This window comes from Sorex araneus, chromosome 1 (genome assembly GCF_027595985.1).
Source record: "Sorex araneus isolate mSorAra2 chromosome 1, mSorAra2.pri, whole genome shotgun sequence".
NCBI lineage: Eukaryota > Metazoa > Chordata > Mammalia > Eulipotyphla > Soricidae > Sorex > Sorex araneus.
This window is the reverse complement of record NC_073302.1, coordinates 361,681,409-361,700,320: the sequence shown is the minus strand read 5'-3', so window position 1 is coordinate 361,700,320 and position 18,912 is coordinate 361,681,409. Positions and strand designations below refer to the sequence as shown.

General features: G+C 45.5%; 1 protein-coding gene across 2 annotated transcripts in view; it reads right to left on the bottom strand.

The window, feature by feature from the left end:
* The window catches only part of SCRN1 (secernin 1), a 79,227-nt gene that overhangs the window by 25,590 nt on the left and 34,725 nt on the right, over nucleotides 1-18,912 (bottom strand). For both annotated transcript variants that reach the window (XM_055131691.1, XM_004604047.2), the window contains exon 3: nucleotides 3,994-4,175. In XM_055131691.1, the coding sequence (XP_054987666.1) occupies nucleotides 3,994-4,175 (182 nt within the window). The remainder of the gene's footprint in view (nucleotides 1-3,993; nucleotides 4,176-18,912) is intronic.

The window sequence follows — 18,912 nt, the reverse complement described above, 5'->3', positions numbered from 1 at the left end:
CCAATGTTGGCAAGGTCATGGTAAGAAAGGGACCTCGTCCCCTGTCGGTGGGCGTGTCATCTCATTCAGCCTCTATGGAAAGCAATATGGAGATGTCTCCAAAAAATACAAATAGAACTCCCATATGACCAGAAATACTGCTTTGCCTCTCCCCTCTTCCCACTCAAACACAAAAATATTAATTCCAAAATGATACATGCACACCTATACATCATCACTGCACTTAGTACAATAGCCAAGATAGGGAAATGACCCAAATGCCCAACTATGGATAAATGGATCGAGAAGTTGTGCTCTCTAGACACAATGGAATACCATGAGGTTCTAAGAAAGAACAAAATCATGCAATTTGCTATGATATGAATGGAACCTGAGGAAATCATGCTGAGTGAAGTCAGAGGGAAATGCATAGATATAAACGATCTCTTTCCTTTTTTGGAGAGGAGGCACACCCAGCAGTGCTCAAGGGTTACTCCTGGCTCTGCACTCAGGAACCACTTCAAGTGGTTTTCAGGAGACCATATGGGATGCTGGGGGATCGACCCCCCATTGGCCATGTGCAAGGTGGACTCCTCATTATCACTCTTCCCCCCAGAAATATCTCTCCCCCCATCTCTCTTTCTCATGTGGAATTTAAACACATACAGCAAGGTAGGAACAAAGGGCCAAGGGCAACAAAATGAGAGAATTGATCCACACAACTGAATTTGGGGGAAGGAGGCTGAAAGGAAAAGACACTGGGGGCCTCAGGGGAAGGAGGTGCACACAATGGTGATGGGTTGGTGTTGGAATTACATGGGAAACCATCATTGAAAAGAGTGTAAATCATAGTACAGGGATCAATATTTAAAAATTAGCACTGTCGCCCTGTTGTTCATTGATTTGCTCGATCAGGCACCTGTAACATCTCCATTGTGAGACTCGTTGTTACTGTTTTTGGCATATCAAATACGCCACGGGTAGCTTGCCAGGCTCTGCTGTGCGGGCTGGATGCTCTCGATAGCTTGCCGGGCTCTCCAAGAGGGATGGAAGAATCAAACCCAGGTCAGCCGCATGCAAGGCAAATGCCCTATCCACTGTGCTATCAAATTGTAATAATATTATTAAAATAATTGCAACAATTACACATGGCTAACCAGAGAAGGAGTTAAAATAGTGGCTAAGGTTCAACTCTCACTCTATTTTCCATGCACTGTGTTCACTGTTGCAGCCCTTGGTACCTAATACAATTGCACTTAAGCACACCTGTATTCCCTGTCTACACCCCTCAACCTTGTAGATCCGGATAAAATGCAACTCCTTCTCAAAGCATGCCCCAGAGCATGCAACTGTCCATGCACAGCATGGAGCACCCGGCAGTGTTTGCTGAGCCCCTAGGACCATGAGTTATTCATACAACTATAAATCTCAAATTGCCTTTAGACACATTTCTTCCACTGTCATCTTAAATTAGTCTTAAAATCTTGCATTGCTCTATTTCTTTTTTGTCTTCTCCCTGCAACCAAACTAAAATTGCTTTGAACTTCATGTTCCCAGAGTCTGATACAAAGCAGATATACAGTTAACCCCTGTTGCTTTATTGGCTGACAGGCTTGAAACAATATATCAGAGGCTTTGAAACAAACACACAGCATTCCTTTCTGTGTTCTCTTAGAAATTAGCTGTTGAGGGGCTGAAAAAATTGCTCAGGGCACTTGCCTTGCATATGGCTGACCTGGGTTCAATCCCCAACACTCTCTATGGTTCCCAAGGCCCTGCCAGGAGTAATACCTGAGTGCAAAGGCAGGAGTAAGCCCTGAGCACCCCTAGGCTAAACCCCTAGGTTTGGGTTTAGCCAAAACCAAACAACCCCTCCCAAAAAAATCAGTTAAAAAAAAAAGATTAGCTCTTGAAATGGTGCCATTGCCAATAAATTCTATAAACTCAATGCATCAATATAATCCAAAATGCAGTGTTATAATAAGGTTTAAAAGAAGCACATTTATTATAAATTCTTCATGTTCAGGCTTTGAACTGAGTACAAAGCAAAAGTACTGGGGCAGTTGTCAAAGCATAAGCTCAATGTATATTGTTATTTCCAACATTTCATTCTACTCATCAAGAGAAAACTGGTTTTAATTATGAGAATTTTCCCTCCTTTTAGTCAACTAAGCAACTTACCCTTTTTGAACTAGTAAGAACCAGGAGTAGTGGGGAAGCATTGAGGCAGTTATGCTGCTAAAAATGTGTCCGCGGCAGACGTGACCTCCAGTTACAGGTCTGAAGTCAGGAGGTCTCTAAGCAAGTGTGTAATTTCTCCCCATAAGCCCCCCAGAATGTCAAGATCTCTACTCCCTCTGGGAAAATGTTTGCTTGGGGAGTTTCTTTGGACGGAGGCCATCCAATCTAAGTCTTACATTGGACAAATGTAAAGACTTCGAACCCTAGAGGTGAAAAAAATGAGGCGTACCCACACTTGAAACCAAGCCCCCAACTCAGAACACTGCTTCCTTCCAGGCTGCCCATTCCTATCCGTTCAAACTCAGTCACTGACCACCCACTATTTACCCACAAGGCAGCAAGGTGGGGTGCTCGGGAGCCCAGAGTGAGCCAGCAAAGCTCCCTGACCTCTCAAACTTATGTGTCTTCTTCTTCTAGTTACAGCATGAGTGGAAGGAAGAAAAGATGGCTGGGACACGGTGGGTAAAGGATTCATCTCTATCCTTGAGCCTGATCTGGAGGGGCCATACCTAGAGGTGCTCAGGGGCTACACTGGCTCTGTGATCATGAGCCATTCCTGGCAGAGCTCAGGGGACCATGTATGGTGTTGGGGATGAAACTGCAGTTACTGCAAGTAAGGCAGGTCCTTAACCCCTATACTATCTCTCTAGCACTTTGCCTTGTTCTTTCATGATTTTGCACCTATCTTTTGCTTTTCTACCTGATTATATAGAAATCAGATAGAACTTCTGATTTCTATATAACCTGGATAATCTGGGTAATAATCTGGATAATCTGGATAATTCTATATAATCCGGGCTGGAGCTATAGCACGGTGGTAGGGTGTTCGCCTTTCACGCGGCCGACCGTTTTCGATTCCTCCACCCCTCTCGGAGAGCCCGGCAAGCTACTGAGAGTATCTAGCCCGCATGGCAGAGCCTGGCAAGCTACCCATGGCATATTGGATATGCCAAAAACAGTAACAATAAGTCTCACAATGAGAGACGTTACTGGTGCCTGCTCGAACAAATCTTATTATATATGTATTTTAAAGACAATGACATTCAATCACTCACTGAAAATTGAGTTCATAGGACTTTACTATATTCACATAGTTGGGTGAGTTTATCATCATTATAATCTAAGTTTACAACCTTTCGACACACCAAAAAGATGCCCTTCCTAAATTAGCAACGATCCCCCTCTCCCATCAACCCCAGGCAACTATTTATCTGCTCTTTGACAGACTTCATTCTGGATATTGCCTATAAACTGAGTCACATAAAATGTGATCTTTTGGGTCTGGTTTCTTTCATTTAATATAATGTTTTCCATATTCATCCAGTTGCCTCAGTGCTGAATTTTTAAAATTTGTAATGAGACCTCACCCAGCAGGGGAGCTTTGGGCTAGCGGAGGCTGGAAAGTGCAGTGCTGGTGACCAAATTCAGGTCCTAGTACGTAGCAGGCCTGTGCTCTAATCTCTCCTAGCAGTGCTCAACGGACCTTATGTGGTGCCAGGGATAGAACCAGGTCAGCTACCTGCAATTCTGAGTTATATCCATAACCCCCTGTTTATCTTATTATCACAGAATACTTCATTGTAATCTATTTTTTCTACCACCTCTAGCTTTACATCAAAACACACATATCATTCTTAGGGAGAATTCTAGGACCAATGATGTGGTGGGAGCCAGGAAGGGATCCCTCCCCCACTGCCCACCTCCTCCCCCCCACCAACACAAAACATTTCCCCCTGCTTTGGGCAGTCATTTCTAAGACCCACTGCACAGTACCTGACCAGATCCATCCCCAACAAGGCTTCTGTCTCCGCTGCTGGCTCCTTGGTGCTGATGGCCCCGTTGGCAATGCACACTCCATGTTCGTTGGCGCCCATTTCTGCTCCCCAAAGCCAGGCAGGTCTGCTGATCACAATGGCATGCGTCCTGGGAACTTGGTCAATTGAAATGTAAGTGCACTACAATGTGAGAAGGGAAAAGAAAGGGCCATCACGGTCAGGTACCACTCGGGATTTCCCTTGGTATTTCAGAGAATCACATCCACGATGTATGTACACAGTCAAAAACAGAAAGGCAGGGGAATATACAGACTTCAAAGATACTCTGGACCAGAATACTAGTACAGCGGTGTGTGTTCACAAAATGTATGTTTGGGCTCTTGCCATGTGTGTTCGGTGGTCATGAGCCGCTTCCCCACCCCAGCCTGTAGCCACTGCCAAAAGACACATGAAGGAGGGAACAGGGCTGCCAAGCTGGTTGGTGATCAGTTGCTATTTACTCCAATCTCTGTCCCGCCATTCATCCCATTCTCCCTGCATGTCTATTCCAATCTCAATGAGTGCCCACCGTTCATTCCATTCTCCCTGCATATCTATTCCAATCTCAACGAGCACCCCACTCCGGTCTCACACTGGCCCCCATTCCTATCTCCTCCTGTCCCTCATGCTAGTCTCCCAGCACCCAGTCTTGCAGCCTTAGTCAGAAGACTAACACCCAAGAATAGTAGAAGAGATAAGGACCAGGAGGCTTGCTCCACAGCTTGGAAGCCTACCTCACATGCTAGGAGAAAAGGCAGCTCAGATAGAGAAGGGAACACCAAGTAAAGGGTGTTTGGAGGACCCACTCGGGATGGGAGATGTGTGATAAAAGTAGACTATAGACTGAACACGATGACCACTCAATACCTCTACTGCAACCACAACACCCAAAAGGAGAGAGAGAGGAGTTGGAGCAGGTAGGGCATTTGCCTTGCATGCGGCCGACCCAGGTTCGATTCCCAGCATCCCATATGGTCCCCTGAACACTGCCAGGGTAATTCCTGAGTGCATGAGCCAGGAGTAACCCCTGTGCATCACTGAGTGTGACCCAAAAAGAAAAAAAAGAGAAAGAGAACAAAAGGGAATGCCCCGACCTAGAGGCAGGGTGGGGTGGGGAGAGATGGGGTGAGGTGGTGGGAGGGATACTTGGATCATTGGTGGTGGAGAATGGGCACTGGTGGAGGGATGAGTACTCGATCATTGTGTAACTGGAACGGAAGCATGAAAGTTTATAACTCTGTAATTGTACGTCATGGTGATTCACTAATAAAAAATTTTTTTAAAAAGAGCCTGGCCACAAGCATTGGAGGTAGCAACTATACAGAGGTCAGATAGCACAATCTACATATGAAAGCCCTTCCCTTCCTTCCCTTCCTTCCAGGGAAGCTCTTTTAAGACAAAGATCTCATCCTGCCAGAGATCCACTCAAGGGTGGAATTTCATCTAAGGGTGGATTTCTCCTTTCCTTAGTCCATAACCATTTAAACAACCATCATAATTCTACTTCTTAATAATATTAGTCATTTTGTATGAACACAGTAAGAGATATATTGAGCTTAAAGGGTGGCTCTCCCAGGAACATCTCACTATAGATCCCAGACTACAGTCCTCAGGCCAGATTAGTCCTTCCTAAACCCAGCAGGCTCCTTGCCCAGTTGCTTCTTTTTGGGTCATAACAGAGTTTGTCCACAACCATGCTCTTAACTTATTATAAGTTTTATGGCACTTGACCTGTCCTGTTTGGATGCCAGGGTAGCTCACAGCCTGCCCCGGGTCCATCCAGTCCCTTCTTCAGGACCCTGTTTTTGGGTGCTGGGAACTAAAGTCAAATGAGGCTTATGTCGAGTAAATATGACAGATGCCCAGGAGCAAATATTATCCAGAGTCAATTAACTCCCAAGTTACAAAAGCATAGCATGGGCTGTCTTCCTGTGTCTCTATATAAAGGACATTGCTCTAAAGTAAACGATGCAAAGGACATAAGGGAAAGAGAAGAGCAGTATTTCACTTACAAATACAAAATCCAGAGTCCTTAGAAGGATCTGACCTTACAAGTCACAGAGTCTGATCTGGGGATATAAGTGATTAATAGATAGGGGAAGCAGAGCACAGAGAAAAGGTTGAACACAGAAGAATAGGAGTGCCTCAGGAGCACTGTGATGGGTGTAACCCAATAAACCTAAGCTCCCTGCGGCAAGGGAGAAAGGACAAACCAATGTTATCCTACACAGTGGTAGGGCAGTTGCTTTGCACATGGCCAATCTGCATCTGATCCTTAGTATCCCTGAGTACCACCATAAGTGATTCCTGAGTGCAGAACCAGGAGTAACCCCTGAGCATCACCAAGTGTGGCCCCAAAACCAAAGACACAGTGAATTTTCATCTTGTCAGTCACTTCATTTCCAGTCTCTTTGATTCAAGCCTTCCTATCCGCAGTGCTACATCATCATCCTGCGTCAGTCAGTCTCTGCTGTGACTCTTCTGGGTCTGATCAATAGGCACAGAGGCGAGTGACATTTCAAACATCACTATGTATTCTCATGAGCAAAAGCCCTTCTTGAAAGCAGTAATCAAACCTTCATTTTTTTTAAGTTATAGAGCCCATTTGCAGAAGAAACTCTACTTAAAAGCATATAGAAGGGAAGATACTTTGTTCAGAGGGAGGTCCCTGAGCCCCTTGCAATTATTCATCAGACTTCCTGAACACAATGTGACAGTCTAAGTGATCTCCAGGGGCGGGCGCGGGGGATGGGGGAAGTGGCAATAACAGAACAAAAGGTACTGAATGCTTTCTCTCTTAGCTACTGTGCTTCCCCTGTCCATCCGATCAGATTTTCTCAAGAAGGTGGGGAAATGAGGACAATCATTGCTGAGGGTGTATTTCTAACGGCTGGTAGACTGAAGGCATAAGCCTGAGGAGTCATCACTCCAGGCTGCTGTGCCCTTACCTGGAAACAGAGTGAGTTCATCTTCTTTCTATTGGTCCTGTCTGGACCACTGCTTTAGTGCAAGATACTGAACTATTGCTAATTTTGCTCTCAGAACCCATACCAACTCTCACCAAAAAAGCATGAAAACAATAAAACTGTCAAGGTGTGTTGAGGCAAATGAAAGGACAGAGAGGGGACAATAATTTGGTAACTCAGAAGCTCCTTTGTTCCAGCTCTGGACCCCTGGGAGGACTCAGCTGGAGCAGCTGGAAAGCCACTAACCCCGGTTCTCTGTGCAGGACCTCTGACTCCAACATTCTATGAGTCTACAGCACACGTGTCATAGGGTGCATGTCTGGAATTCAGGCCTCTGGATTACACAAGGCTCTTTAGCTCCCACGGGAGAACTTTATCAGCTGCAGGAGCCATTTACATTTTAAATCCGGCAGCTGAAAGCATTACGTCACCCACAGGCTTAGGTCTGTTTTGGATTCAAGACCAGTAACAATGACTGAATAGAGCCCACAAAGTTATTCTGTATTGATTTTCCATAAATGATGGTAGGAGCTGAAAGGCAGGCTTCACGCATTCTCACTGGTCAGGTGACACTGTATAGCCACGGTTCCTGTTAGGGACGGCCTGTCCTAGATTAATGTATCCACTTCATAAATATTTGTAAGCTAATTAAAGCCAGAGGTTGTCAGGAGACCTATGAGTTTTTCATAGCAAACTCATGTTGCAACAGACTTTTGGAATATTTCCTCTATTCAATTCCCCAAAGTTATTTACTTTTTTTTTTTTTTTTTAGCTTTTTGGGTCATACCCGGTGATGCTCAGGGGTTACTCCTGGCTCTGTACTCAGGAATTACCCCTAGCAGTGCTTGGGGAACCACATAGGATGCTGGGAATCAAACCCGGGTCGGCCTCGTGCAAGTCAAACACCCTATCCTCTGAGCTATCGCTCCAGCCCCAAAGTTATTTACTTTTTAAAAATGGCTCTTTTAAACAAATTATGGCCATAGTGCTCTATAGTGAACTGAGTTTTATATTTTAAAACTGCGTTTTCAGGTAAAAAGTGGCCTAAAATTAATTCCCTAAAGCAAAAACACACAATGTCTTTGGTGCAAGAATTTTAGTCCAATTCCCTGTATTATATTTAGTTGTCTCTGAACTGTAGGATTTCTTGAGAAAAATCCTTTCCAAATTCCTTGTGCCCACTGAGATCCAGCGATGGTTCTATCTTGAGAAAGAATTGGCAGAAAGGACAGAATTCTAAGTTCTTAAGCATAGGTATATTAGAAAATCTAGAAAGAAAACAGCAGTGGGGGCAGAGAGATAGTACGATTAGTTGGGTGTTGCATGTAGCTGACCCAGGTTCAATCCCCCAGATTCCCGTAGGATCCCCTAAGCCTATTAGGAGTAATCCCTGAGTACAAAGCCAGGAGTAAATTCTAAGAACTGCTGGGTATGGCCCCAAAACCAAAAAAGAAAGAAAATGTCGAGAAAAAAATAAAAATAAGAAGTGGATTTACTTATTGGTCTTAAAGTTCATTTTTCCACATTCATTTTTCTTTCTCTAGTTCTCTGTAGAGCTCCAACCACATACAAGGCATTTTGTGAAAGTGCTATACTAGTGCTATACTCACACATACTAGCACCCATGAAGATGCCCAGGCCCTGTCCTTTGGCTGGGCAGTAAGAAGGCACATAAACAGCTTTTTGACCACATGCCAACTTTCATGCCACTGAAGCCTACCAACTTTATTGCAATGTATCTTATCCGCCTGCCTCGCCTCCTGTACCATCCTCCTGCACCATCCCAAAGTTATGGAGCTCTCTGTCCACTCTGTAGAAATGCTCTCTTGAGTCCAAAACTCTCCCCTTGACTTCACCATTCCTCTTCATCCTCAAATTCTTTTGATTAAGGATCAACCTAGTCCTGCTCTGCCTCCCTTCCTGCCACCCATTCCATTCCCTTTATCCCCTTCTAAAGTAATGTATAATTGATATCTTTATCTCTTGTACTGTCTGGATATGGTTGCTCCTGAGATAGAATGTAAGCTCTGTGAGGGCAGGGAAACATCCTTATCGTTTAGTTCACTGATATATCCCAAGTTTGGTGCACGCTAGGCATCAATAAACCGTTGTGTCAGAATGAATGAATAACAAACATCAAAAGGAGCCTAAGGGAGGCTCAACAGAAGGAGGAAACACTCCAAGAAGCTTTAGAAAAGGGTCATGCTTGGTTATGCTGAAAGTGACTTACGTGAAGTGAGGAGAGGAGAGTGCAGCCTTGAGAAGGGAGTGTAGCATTTTATCTCTGCCCAACGTGGTCCCTGGGGAACTGACTGGGAAGTTTAGGACAGTTGAATCTGCTTTGAATACCTGCATGGTGCAGAGCTTAAGTCTCACCAGCTTTACACAATGGTCATCACACTCACCTGAGTTACACTTGTTCTACCCGGTGTGGGAAATGATCGCTGTCACCCAATTTCTCAGGCTGGAGCGAGGAATTGCTCTTTGCAGGAAAAGAAAATCAGTCCTTAATTCTACCCAGGTTTTCCATAAACACTGCCCTCCTCACAGAAAAGACTTTGAGGATAAAGAGGAATGGTGAAGTCAAGGGGAGAGTTTTGGACTCAAGAGAGCGTTCTCCAGCGTGGACAGAGAGCTCCATAACTTTGGGATGGGTAAATTTGTGGATTTTCCCATAAATTTCTTTCTTCTATCACTCACCACACAAGTAGATCATTGGGGTTTTCATGGGGGAAAAAGCACCGGACTGGCCAGTGTTCCACCACCATGCTCTTATCACCGCCTCTGCCCTCATACTCCTGGTGCTCTCCTCCCAGGAGTCCAGTCGTGCTCTGAGCGTTGGAATCCTGCCTCTTAAAGATTTCCCAAGCTCCTTAGAGGGCTCTGGTGTATGTCTCAAAGCCTGCACACCCTTGGGCTGGTTTGGTTTGCAGACACATTACTAGCACCCCCACCCTTGCCCCACCCAATCTCTCTGCCTACAATAACTTGATCTTGAAAAATGGGTAACAGAGCGAAGTATTCTGAACAGAGGGACAAGCCTGAGAAAGGAGAGTAGAGCGGAGGGATATCAGAGATGTGATCGAGGTCCAGGGTGGGGCCCCGTTTTGCTGCTGAGGAGAGCTAGCATGATGACGTGGAGTCACAAAACTGCCAAGAGCTCAAAAGTTCTGGCTGAAAAGAAGCACAGACAACAGAATCACGGAGACCATATGCTCCTTGTGGGAGTTCGAATGAGATGTAGCCAATCTGAGAGTTTCCGGCCAAACTCAGAAAGCTGAGGAAGGAGGAAGATCCCCAATAGGCAGAGGGGCCAAACCAGGCCCTTCTAGGCACTGAGCTGAAGTCCCTGTGCTGGACTGTTGGCACAGGCTGCAGAGCAGGGGTGGAGAGAGATGGGGTTCCTGTGTGCCCCAGACTGGTGAGCCTGCAGCACAGGCCCTGTGACATCTTTCTTAGGGGCTGCAAAAGCCTGGGCCTAACAAGGGCCCTTCTGTGGCTGCCACTTACACACGCTCCATTGTCCTGATATCTGACTAATCACAGCAGGTCCCTGAGGAAGGGCTGCAGAGACAGGCTTGCTGCAGAGAGCTGGTGCTTTAGAATCCACGCTGGAGAGCAAAGCTCGCAAATAAAGACCATTTACACAAGCTGCAATTAGCTAAACTCTGAAAACCAACGGTCTAGAACGCAGACTCCACAAGCGGTCTCTTTTTAAAGTAAAATTCACTGACCTTCACAATTGCCACATTATTAAAAAGGCAGGGAATTAAGTGAGATTTGAGGAAGTGGAGAAGATGCCGCTGGGGGAAGCATCCAGAAAGCACCTGCAATCTTCTTTCAGTGTGACAAAAAGATGTAGCCCCACCAACCCCACCCCCCAACACCCCCCCACCCCGCGCCCCGATTAAAACTCTTAGCCAGATTTCCATTTAAGAAAGTAGAAAGGGATCAGCGCATAAGAAGGAAAGAAAGAGAGAAAGAAAGAAAGAAAGAAAGAAAGAAAGAAAGAAAGAAAGAAAGAAAGAAAGAAAGAAAGAAGAAAGAAAGAAAGAAAGAAAGAGAGAAAGAAAGAAAGAAAGAAAGAAAGAAAGGAAGGAAGGAAGGAAGAAAGAAAGAGAGAGAGAGAGAAAAAGAAAGAAAGAAAGAAAGAAAGAGGGAGGAAGGAAGGAAGAAAGAAAGAAAGAAAGAAAGAAAGAAAGAAAGAAAGAAAGAAAGAAAGAAAGAAAGAAAGAAAGAAAGAAAGAAAGAAAGAAAGAAAGAAAGAAAGAAAGAAAGAAGGGAGAAGAAGAAAGAAAGAAAGAAAGAAAGAAAGAAAGAAAGAAAGAAAGAAAGAAAGAAAGAAAGAAAGAAAGAAAGAAAGAAAGAAAGAGGAGGAAGGAAGAAAGAAAGAAAGAAAGAAAGAAAGAAAGAAAGAAAGAAAGAAAGAAAGAAAGAAAGAAAGAAAGAAAGAAAGAAGGAAGGAAGGAAGGAAGGAAGGAAAGAAAGGAAGAAGGAAAGAAAGAAGGAAAGATAAAGGAAAGGAAGTCCATCAGGGGCTGGAGTGATAGTTTAGCAGGTAGGGTGTTTGCCTAGCACATGGCCAACCCAGGTTCTATCCCTGGCATCCCATGGTCTCCTGAGCACTGCCAGGAGTAATTCCTGAGTGCAAAGCCAGGAGTAACCCCTGAGCATTTCCAGGTGTAACACACCCCCCCCCCCAATCCATCATTATAGTGATAATTTGGACCTCCACAGATGGCTAAATGCAAAAAAAAAAAAAGTGTAAGTTTTGTGATTTCCAGGTGCCCAAGGACTCCTAAAACTCAAAGAAAGCAGGTCCAGAGAGCTCACTGTGTGTTGGGGCACATGCTGGCACAAGTGAGGCCCCACATTCAGTTCCCAGCACCATCAGGCCTAGCCCAGTGGACCCCAGTGTCCATGGGGTCCGGAGAAATACTCTGAGGCTCAGGCTCTGGAGAAACACTCTGAGGCCTCAGAAATAACTGAAGGGACTGGAGCGACAGTACAGCAGGCAGGGCCCTTGCCTCGCTTGCGGCTGACCCAGGTTCCACCCGACACATAGCTCCACAGGCCTCTCCAAAAGTGATCCCTGAGCACAGCGCTGGCAATAAATCCTGATCACAGCTGGGCGTGTCCCCCCAAAATGAACAATTTAAATACATATAGACATGTTATATGTACATAATATCAGAATGTGCAGTGTTGGGGACCAGGGGGAGGCACTCAGCTCAAAACTCGACATGATGCCGATAGTGAGGCTGTCAGGTGCTTCCTATTGCCCTGAATCTGTATCACCTGTTGAGCACCCCATTCTCTCAGGTGGTCTTGGGAAGCATGCCAGACGAGGGGGGAGGGGTGTAGAGGTGAGCCTTGACAAGGTCCTAGAGACCAAGACAAACTACTCTTCTGCAGGGCCTTTGCTGGTTTCCTGGGGTTGCATCAGAAATGAAAAAGCAAAACGTGTCTCCTGTTGCCACCACCGCAGGCTCTTTCTGGCACACACTCCAGTGAAGGGGGCTAGAGGCACACACAATAGATGCTTCGATGAATGAAACACAGCCATTGTGCCTTTCCTACTGTACCCAGCTGCTGAGCACAGCCCTGGCACTGCCAGCCAAGATCACTGCAAAATGAGCTAATGAGTCAGCCGGACTTTTTAAACGGGAAAAAATGGAACATTACTCTTCAGAGAAATATTTTTAGTTTTGGGGAATTTGCAATGGTTTGTTTGTTTGGGGGCCACATCTGTCTCTGCTCAGGGCTTACTCCTGGCTCTGAGCTCAGGGATCACTCCTGGCAATGCTCAAGGGGCCATAAGGGGAACGAACCCTATGTGCGAGGCAAGCAAGTGCCCGATCCACTATATCATCTTTCCAGATCCTAAATTTGCAACTCTGAAGCAACAAGCACTGCTCATTTTGTTTTCTTTTTGGGTCACACCCGGTGATGCTCAGGCGTTACTCCCGGCTTTGCACTCAGGAATTACTCCTGGAGGTGCTAAGGGATGCTTGGAATCGAACCTGGGTCGGCTGCATGCAAGGCAAATGCCCTACCTGCTGTTTTATCGCTCTAACCCCTACACTGCTCATTTTTACTGAGGATTTTGGTTGGTATTTTGGTTTCTGGTGCCAGGCATTAAACTCTGGGTCTCACATATGCAAAGCTCTTGGTTTATTATGCTAATTTCTCCCCCAAACTTGAGCTTTACCCCGTGGTTCTTCGGCCAGTGTTGTGAGTCTGTTAGTTTGTTGCCTCAGCCAAGCATTTTCTAGGACTACCAGGACTGCACTTGGGTTGGGGGGCCAAATGGCGGGGGTGGGGAGCAGGGCAGGGTATGCTGTGCTGTGAATGGAACTCCAGACCTGGCGCGTGGAAGGACAAACGCTTCATCACTTGAGCTGGTTGGTGGCCAGCCCAGTTTTGTAGCTGATTAAGGCAGGTCCTGCTGGCCACTGGGTTGTGAAGATTGAGCTCTGCAGATCTGTATGAATCTCAAAGGCAACGAGACTGTCTCTGACTGAGATGAGAAGCCAATGCTGTGAATCACGTTTGAGATGCGCATCCTATTCCCCTGCACCTGCAAAACCTCTCAGGATGAACAGCCCAGAGGCTGGGGTCTGCACAGCCTTGGGAAAGGGAAGTGATGGAAGGAAGCACTGTTAAGCCATTCACCCAGAGATACTTTGGATCCCCCCAAAGGTGGGGGCCACCACTCCTGGGACTGGAGAGAAGGACAGGAAGGATGGGCCCCAGTTCCCGACCTCGCAGAGCTTCGCTCAGCTCCCTGTGATGCTAGATTGATGTGTGCGTGCCGACTGGCAGAGGTAATCTTCAAAATTAAAATTCAGCCACACACATGGCCCGCCCCCGTGCACACCCCCACCATCACAAACATAGCCTCCATCTGGACAGTTTCTCTGACAATGCGACCAGCAACCATGAATTGGTAATTTTCTATTACTGCAAATATTTTCACTGGGGAAGAAAAGCGCAACGAGCAACCCACGCCTGGCCCAAACTGGGAACTATGCGTGATCTTCCCAGGCAGTCTGAGCCCCCATGGAATTTTTGGGAGTGGAAAATGGGAGAAAAATCTTAAAGAATGCAACCCATTAAACTTTATGGCAGGGAAACCATGGAGTAGGGAATTTATTACCAAATAATAAGAGACTCAAAAACTGTGCCAATCTGACCTGCCATCAATCTGACTTGGGCCAGAGAGAGAGAGAGAGAGGCAGGGCACTTGCCTGGCACCTGGTTGGCCCAGATTTGATCCCCAGCACCCCATATGGTCCCCTGAGCACTGCTAGGAGTGATCCCTGAGCTCAGAAACAGGAGTAAGCCCCAAGCACCTCTACATTGGCTTTAAAATATCACACACACACACACACACACACACACACACACACGCACAGAGAGAGAGAGAGAGAGAGAGAAAGAAAGAGAGAGAATTTTGTCTTCACACAAATTGCAGAGAGTCAACTCTCAACTCTCAGGTACCAGACACAAATAACAGAAACTCTAGCTGAATTTCGTTGGTTTTCTGGCACCGCATTTTAGTTCTGGATCTATCACTGTCACTGTCACTGTCATCCCGTTGCTCATCAATTTGTTCAAGTGGGCACCAGTAACGTCTCTCATTGAGAGACTTATTGTTACTGTTTTTGGCAAATCCAATACGCACGGGTAGCTTGCCAGGCTCTGCCGTGAGGCTGGATCCATATTTTTCCTAAATGAAACATTCTATCATATAAGAATTCAATCATAAAATACACACACAGAGACATCATAATCCAAGAAATTACCCATCTGTTTCCTCAGCTCTTTCCCCTTTGGGATAGGATTAAGAGAAAGTTTAAATGAGCTCTGTAAAGCACTGATGCAAACCATCCTGTAGGGCGGGGACACACACACACACACACACACACACACACATCTCTATACTCCACAACCAAAAAAAGATGCTATGAAAAACCCACTGGAGAAAAGCTAAAGAACATAAATCAAAATGCTCCATCTGTCAGACTATGCAGCTGAACAAAACGTACAGTCATCCTAGAAATGGAGGCCTCTGAGCTAAAGGCTCCTGTTTCTCATTCTCCCAGTCTTGGGGAAATAGTGAGCAGTTTCAGAAACTATTCAGAAAATCCAATAGTGGGGCCACAGCAATAGTACAGCAGATAGGGCATTTGCCTTGAACACGACGGACCCAGGTTTGATCCCCAAACACCATTATGGGTAATTGAGTGCAGAGTCAGGGGTAACTCCTGAGCAGTGCTGGGAGTGAGTTCAAAAGCAAAAAACAAAAGCAACCTGCATTTTTTAAGAGAAAGAAGAATCCAATAGTGAGTGAGAGATGGAGGGGCAGAGGGATGGACAGCACAGGAAAAAGGCTGAGTACTTGGCATTGTGGAGCTAGGAGGAAGGACCAGCTGGAAGAAGCCAGTGCCCAACTCATCAGGCAGACTTCTGCATGGGGTGACTCTTGGAAAATGAGCTGAGACCTCACCCCGTCAGGACGGGCTATCTAACGCAATCAGAGAAAAATGTATGTTCAAATGTTCAATAGACTGCTGAAAGCCAGATGTTCAATGTTTGTGTGTTTGCTTTTGTTCTTTTTTAAAGTTTGTCTTATTTGGGGCTGTACTCTCTGTTCTCTGAGCTGACTCTTGGCTCAGTGCTCAGGGATGACTCCTGGTCATGCTCAGGGAACCATATGCAATGCCAGGGATTCAAATCAGATCTGGCTTCATGGAAGGCAAGTGTCTTACTCCCCTGCACAAACTCTCCAGCTCTATATTTTTTATTTTACTTTTTTTTGCAAAGGATTATATATAATATAAGCATATATATGCAACATAATTTACAATATTGTCCTTGATAGGGTTTTATGCAGATAATATTCCACCAACACCACCCCCATCAGAGTGTCCCCTTCCTCCACCACTGTCTAGGTCACCCATCCACCTTCCCTCTGCCCCCTGTAAATGGTAAACTCATCATGTAATATATTTGTCCTGCTGTGTTAATGAATGCTTTTATCAGAGTTACATGACAGGAACCATGCTCGTAGGTTTAAACATGGAACATAACCTGTTATTTTGGATTTGGAACATGTTTCAGGTGTGACTGTAAGGGAATTGAAAAGGTGAGCAGAAGTCGGAAAATCAGATTCTGGAAGGACATGCTATGGACAGCAGTCTGAGAACTGAGAGGCAGAGTGACAGAATCTCAACGCTAGTTAATTCATTTATAGGAAGGAAGGAAGGAAGGAAGGAAGGAAGGAAGGAAGGAAGGAAGGGAGGGAGGGAGGGAGGGAGGGAGGGAGGGAGGGAGGGAGGGAGGGAGGGAGGAAGGAAGGAAGGAAGGAAGGAAGGAAGGAAGGAAGGAAGGAAGGAAGGAAGGAAGGAAGGAAGGAAGGAAGGAAGGAAGGAAGGAGAGAGGGAGGGAGGGAGGGAGAGAGAGAGGGAGAGAGTGGATGGAGGGAGGTAGGGAGGGAGGGAGGGAAGGAGGTAGGGAGGGAGGGAGGGAGGGGTAGGGAGGGAGGGAGGGAGGGAGGGAGGGAGGGAGGGAGGGAGGGAGGGAGGGAGGGAGGGAGGGGTAGGGAAGATAAACTCTTGATTTCTCTGTAGAGCACCTTCATATCAATTGACATGCTCCTCACAAAAATTCTGTAATGCAGACACGGCAGCTGCGAGGAACTCCATGAGAAAACGCTTCAGAGAGTCTCAGTGGCCCAAGATGCAGAGAAGGGGAAGGCAGGACACGAAGTGTGCTTCCTCCAGATCTCACTAAGTTTCTGGTGACTGTAAATTTGAATTGATTCTCAATGGTGAATACACATAAAGTGCTATTTGCTTGCGGAAGGGGGCAAGCTAAAGCCTAACTTCTTAAACTGCGGGTCATGCAGACCCTTTAAAGTTTATTTTCGCAGAGGCAGTGAGATAGCACAAGAGCTAAAGCGCTTGCCTTGCATGCAGTGGATCCCAGTTTGCTCCCCAACCTTCAACAACACATGTGGTCCTCCAAGTATAGAGTCACTGCAGGAGTGACACCAGGAATGACAGAGCCAGGGGGAGTTCCTGAGTTCTGATAAGTTTCTCCAAATCCCCACAAATTTTGCTTTTAAATACATTTCTTTATGACTATTATTGGTAGGTGTTTGATTTGTATTTTATATACCTCTATACCTGGAGTCACATAAAACTCTAGAGTGAAACGGGGGTCGTGAGTGGAAAAAGCATTAAAAGATTTTGGCTGGAGCAGTGTTTCCCAAAGGGGCGATGCAGCCTCTAGGGGACATTGGAATGATCCAGGGGGCTGCAGAGTTTCCTGTTCAATTAAAGGAAGTAGAGTTCAAGGGCAGGCATGAGGTGATATATATTTTTTTTCTGAAAAGGGGGTTATAGACCAAGTAAGTTTGAAACCCCTGGGCCAGACGAAGGAGGGGATATTGACTCTGGGGCTTTGAAGGATGTTTAAGAGTCTCTAGGTGAATGAGAGAAGGGGAAAGGAGGGACACTGTCAACAAAGGAAGGAAAAGTAAAAGCATAGAGAAGTGCAAGTGTGTCACTTGTTTTAGAAATGGAAAGTAGTTTAGTGTAGCTAGGCCTGAGGTACAATTTGGGAGAAGAAAATAAGAACAGGAAAGTCAGCAGGCAATCACACAACCCTTCTGGAGGCACTCATTCTGAATGTGACTCAGACCCAGCAGTCCTGCCCTGGGAACTGTGTGGGATGGTTGAATTGTTCCAAGCTATATGCAGACATGATAACTTTTGTCTAGGGCTCTTCACGGCTGCATTTCATTCATTAGTCTAAAAGCTCACTAATTCCACTAATAAAAGGCTGATTAAGGAGGTCAGGGTACATCTCCACAAGGGATTTCTATCAGTTATAAATAATAACAATTTTGTTTTTAATAATAATTATTATGAATAATCTTTATATAGATATGAAAAATCTTTAGATGATGTTAAGTGAAAAAAATACATACTTGGGGCTGGAGCAATAGCACAGCGGGTAGGGTGTTTGCCTTGCACGCGGCCGACCCGGGTTCCAATCCCAGCATCCCATATGGTCCCCTGAGCACCACCAGGGGTGATTCCTGAGTGAAGAGCCAGGAGTAACCCCTGTGCATCGCCGGGTGTGACCCAAAAACCAAAAAAAAAAATACATACTTTTTCTAGGTTTGAAATTATACAGTTAAAAGGTCATGTTCAGGTAGTGTATATCTGAGCTACTAAAAGGCCAGCCTTCTAACATTATTTAACAATTCTTGTTACTTGAAATTATTTCATGACACATCACATTAAACAGCAGCATCTTTATCCAACCCTGAATTTAAAAAAAAAAAAACCTTGAGTTTAAAACAAACTCACATCAACACACAGGTAGGGACATGTATAAAAGCTTTATTCATAACTGCCAGGTCGGGGCAGCAACAAGATGCCCTTCAATAAACTACGGTACATCCAGACAACCACTGAGTCTGGAAAAGATGTGGAGGAACCTCAATATTTATGACAGAGGGAAAGAAGCCAGCTTCAAAAGACTACATACAACATGTGCCTTTGTGCCACCTCGAGAGATCAACCCCGGAGGCAACTGAACCACTTTGGACACGAGCCGCGCCCCCAAAATGCCTCCAAACTGTGTGCTCGGAGCTACTGGCCCAGGCGCTGCCAGCGAGTGATGCAATTACCAAAAGAATTGTCCCTGGACTTCATATAGAAATCCAAAACTTATAATATCTCTTGATTGTCAGCAATGTGTAGATGTTCCTTTTTAGCAGGGCTTACCGTGGGGGGAAACTCCAAACAATAGTACTGAGTTTTTTGTTGAAGGGTAAAAGATTGTAGCGATAGAATTTTAGGCAGAATTTTCCCTGGACTTTATATAGAAACCCA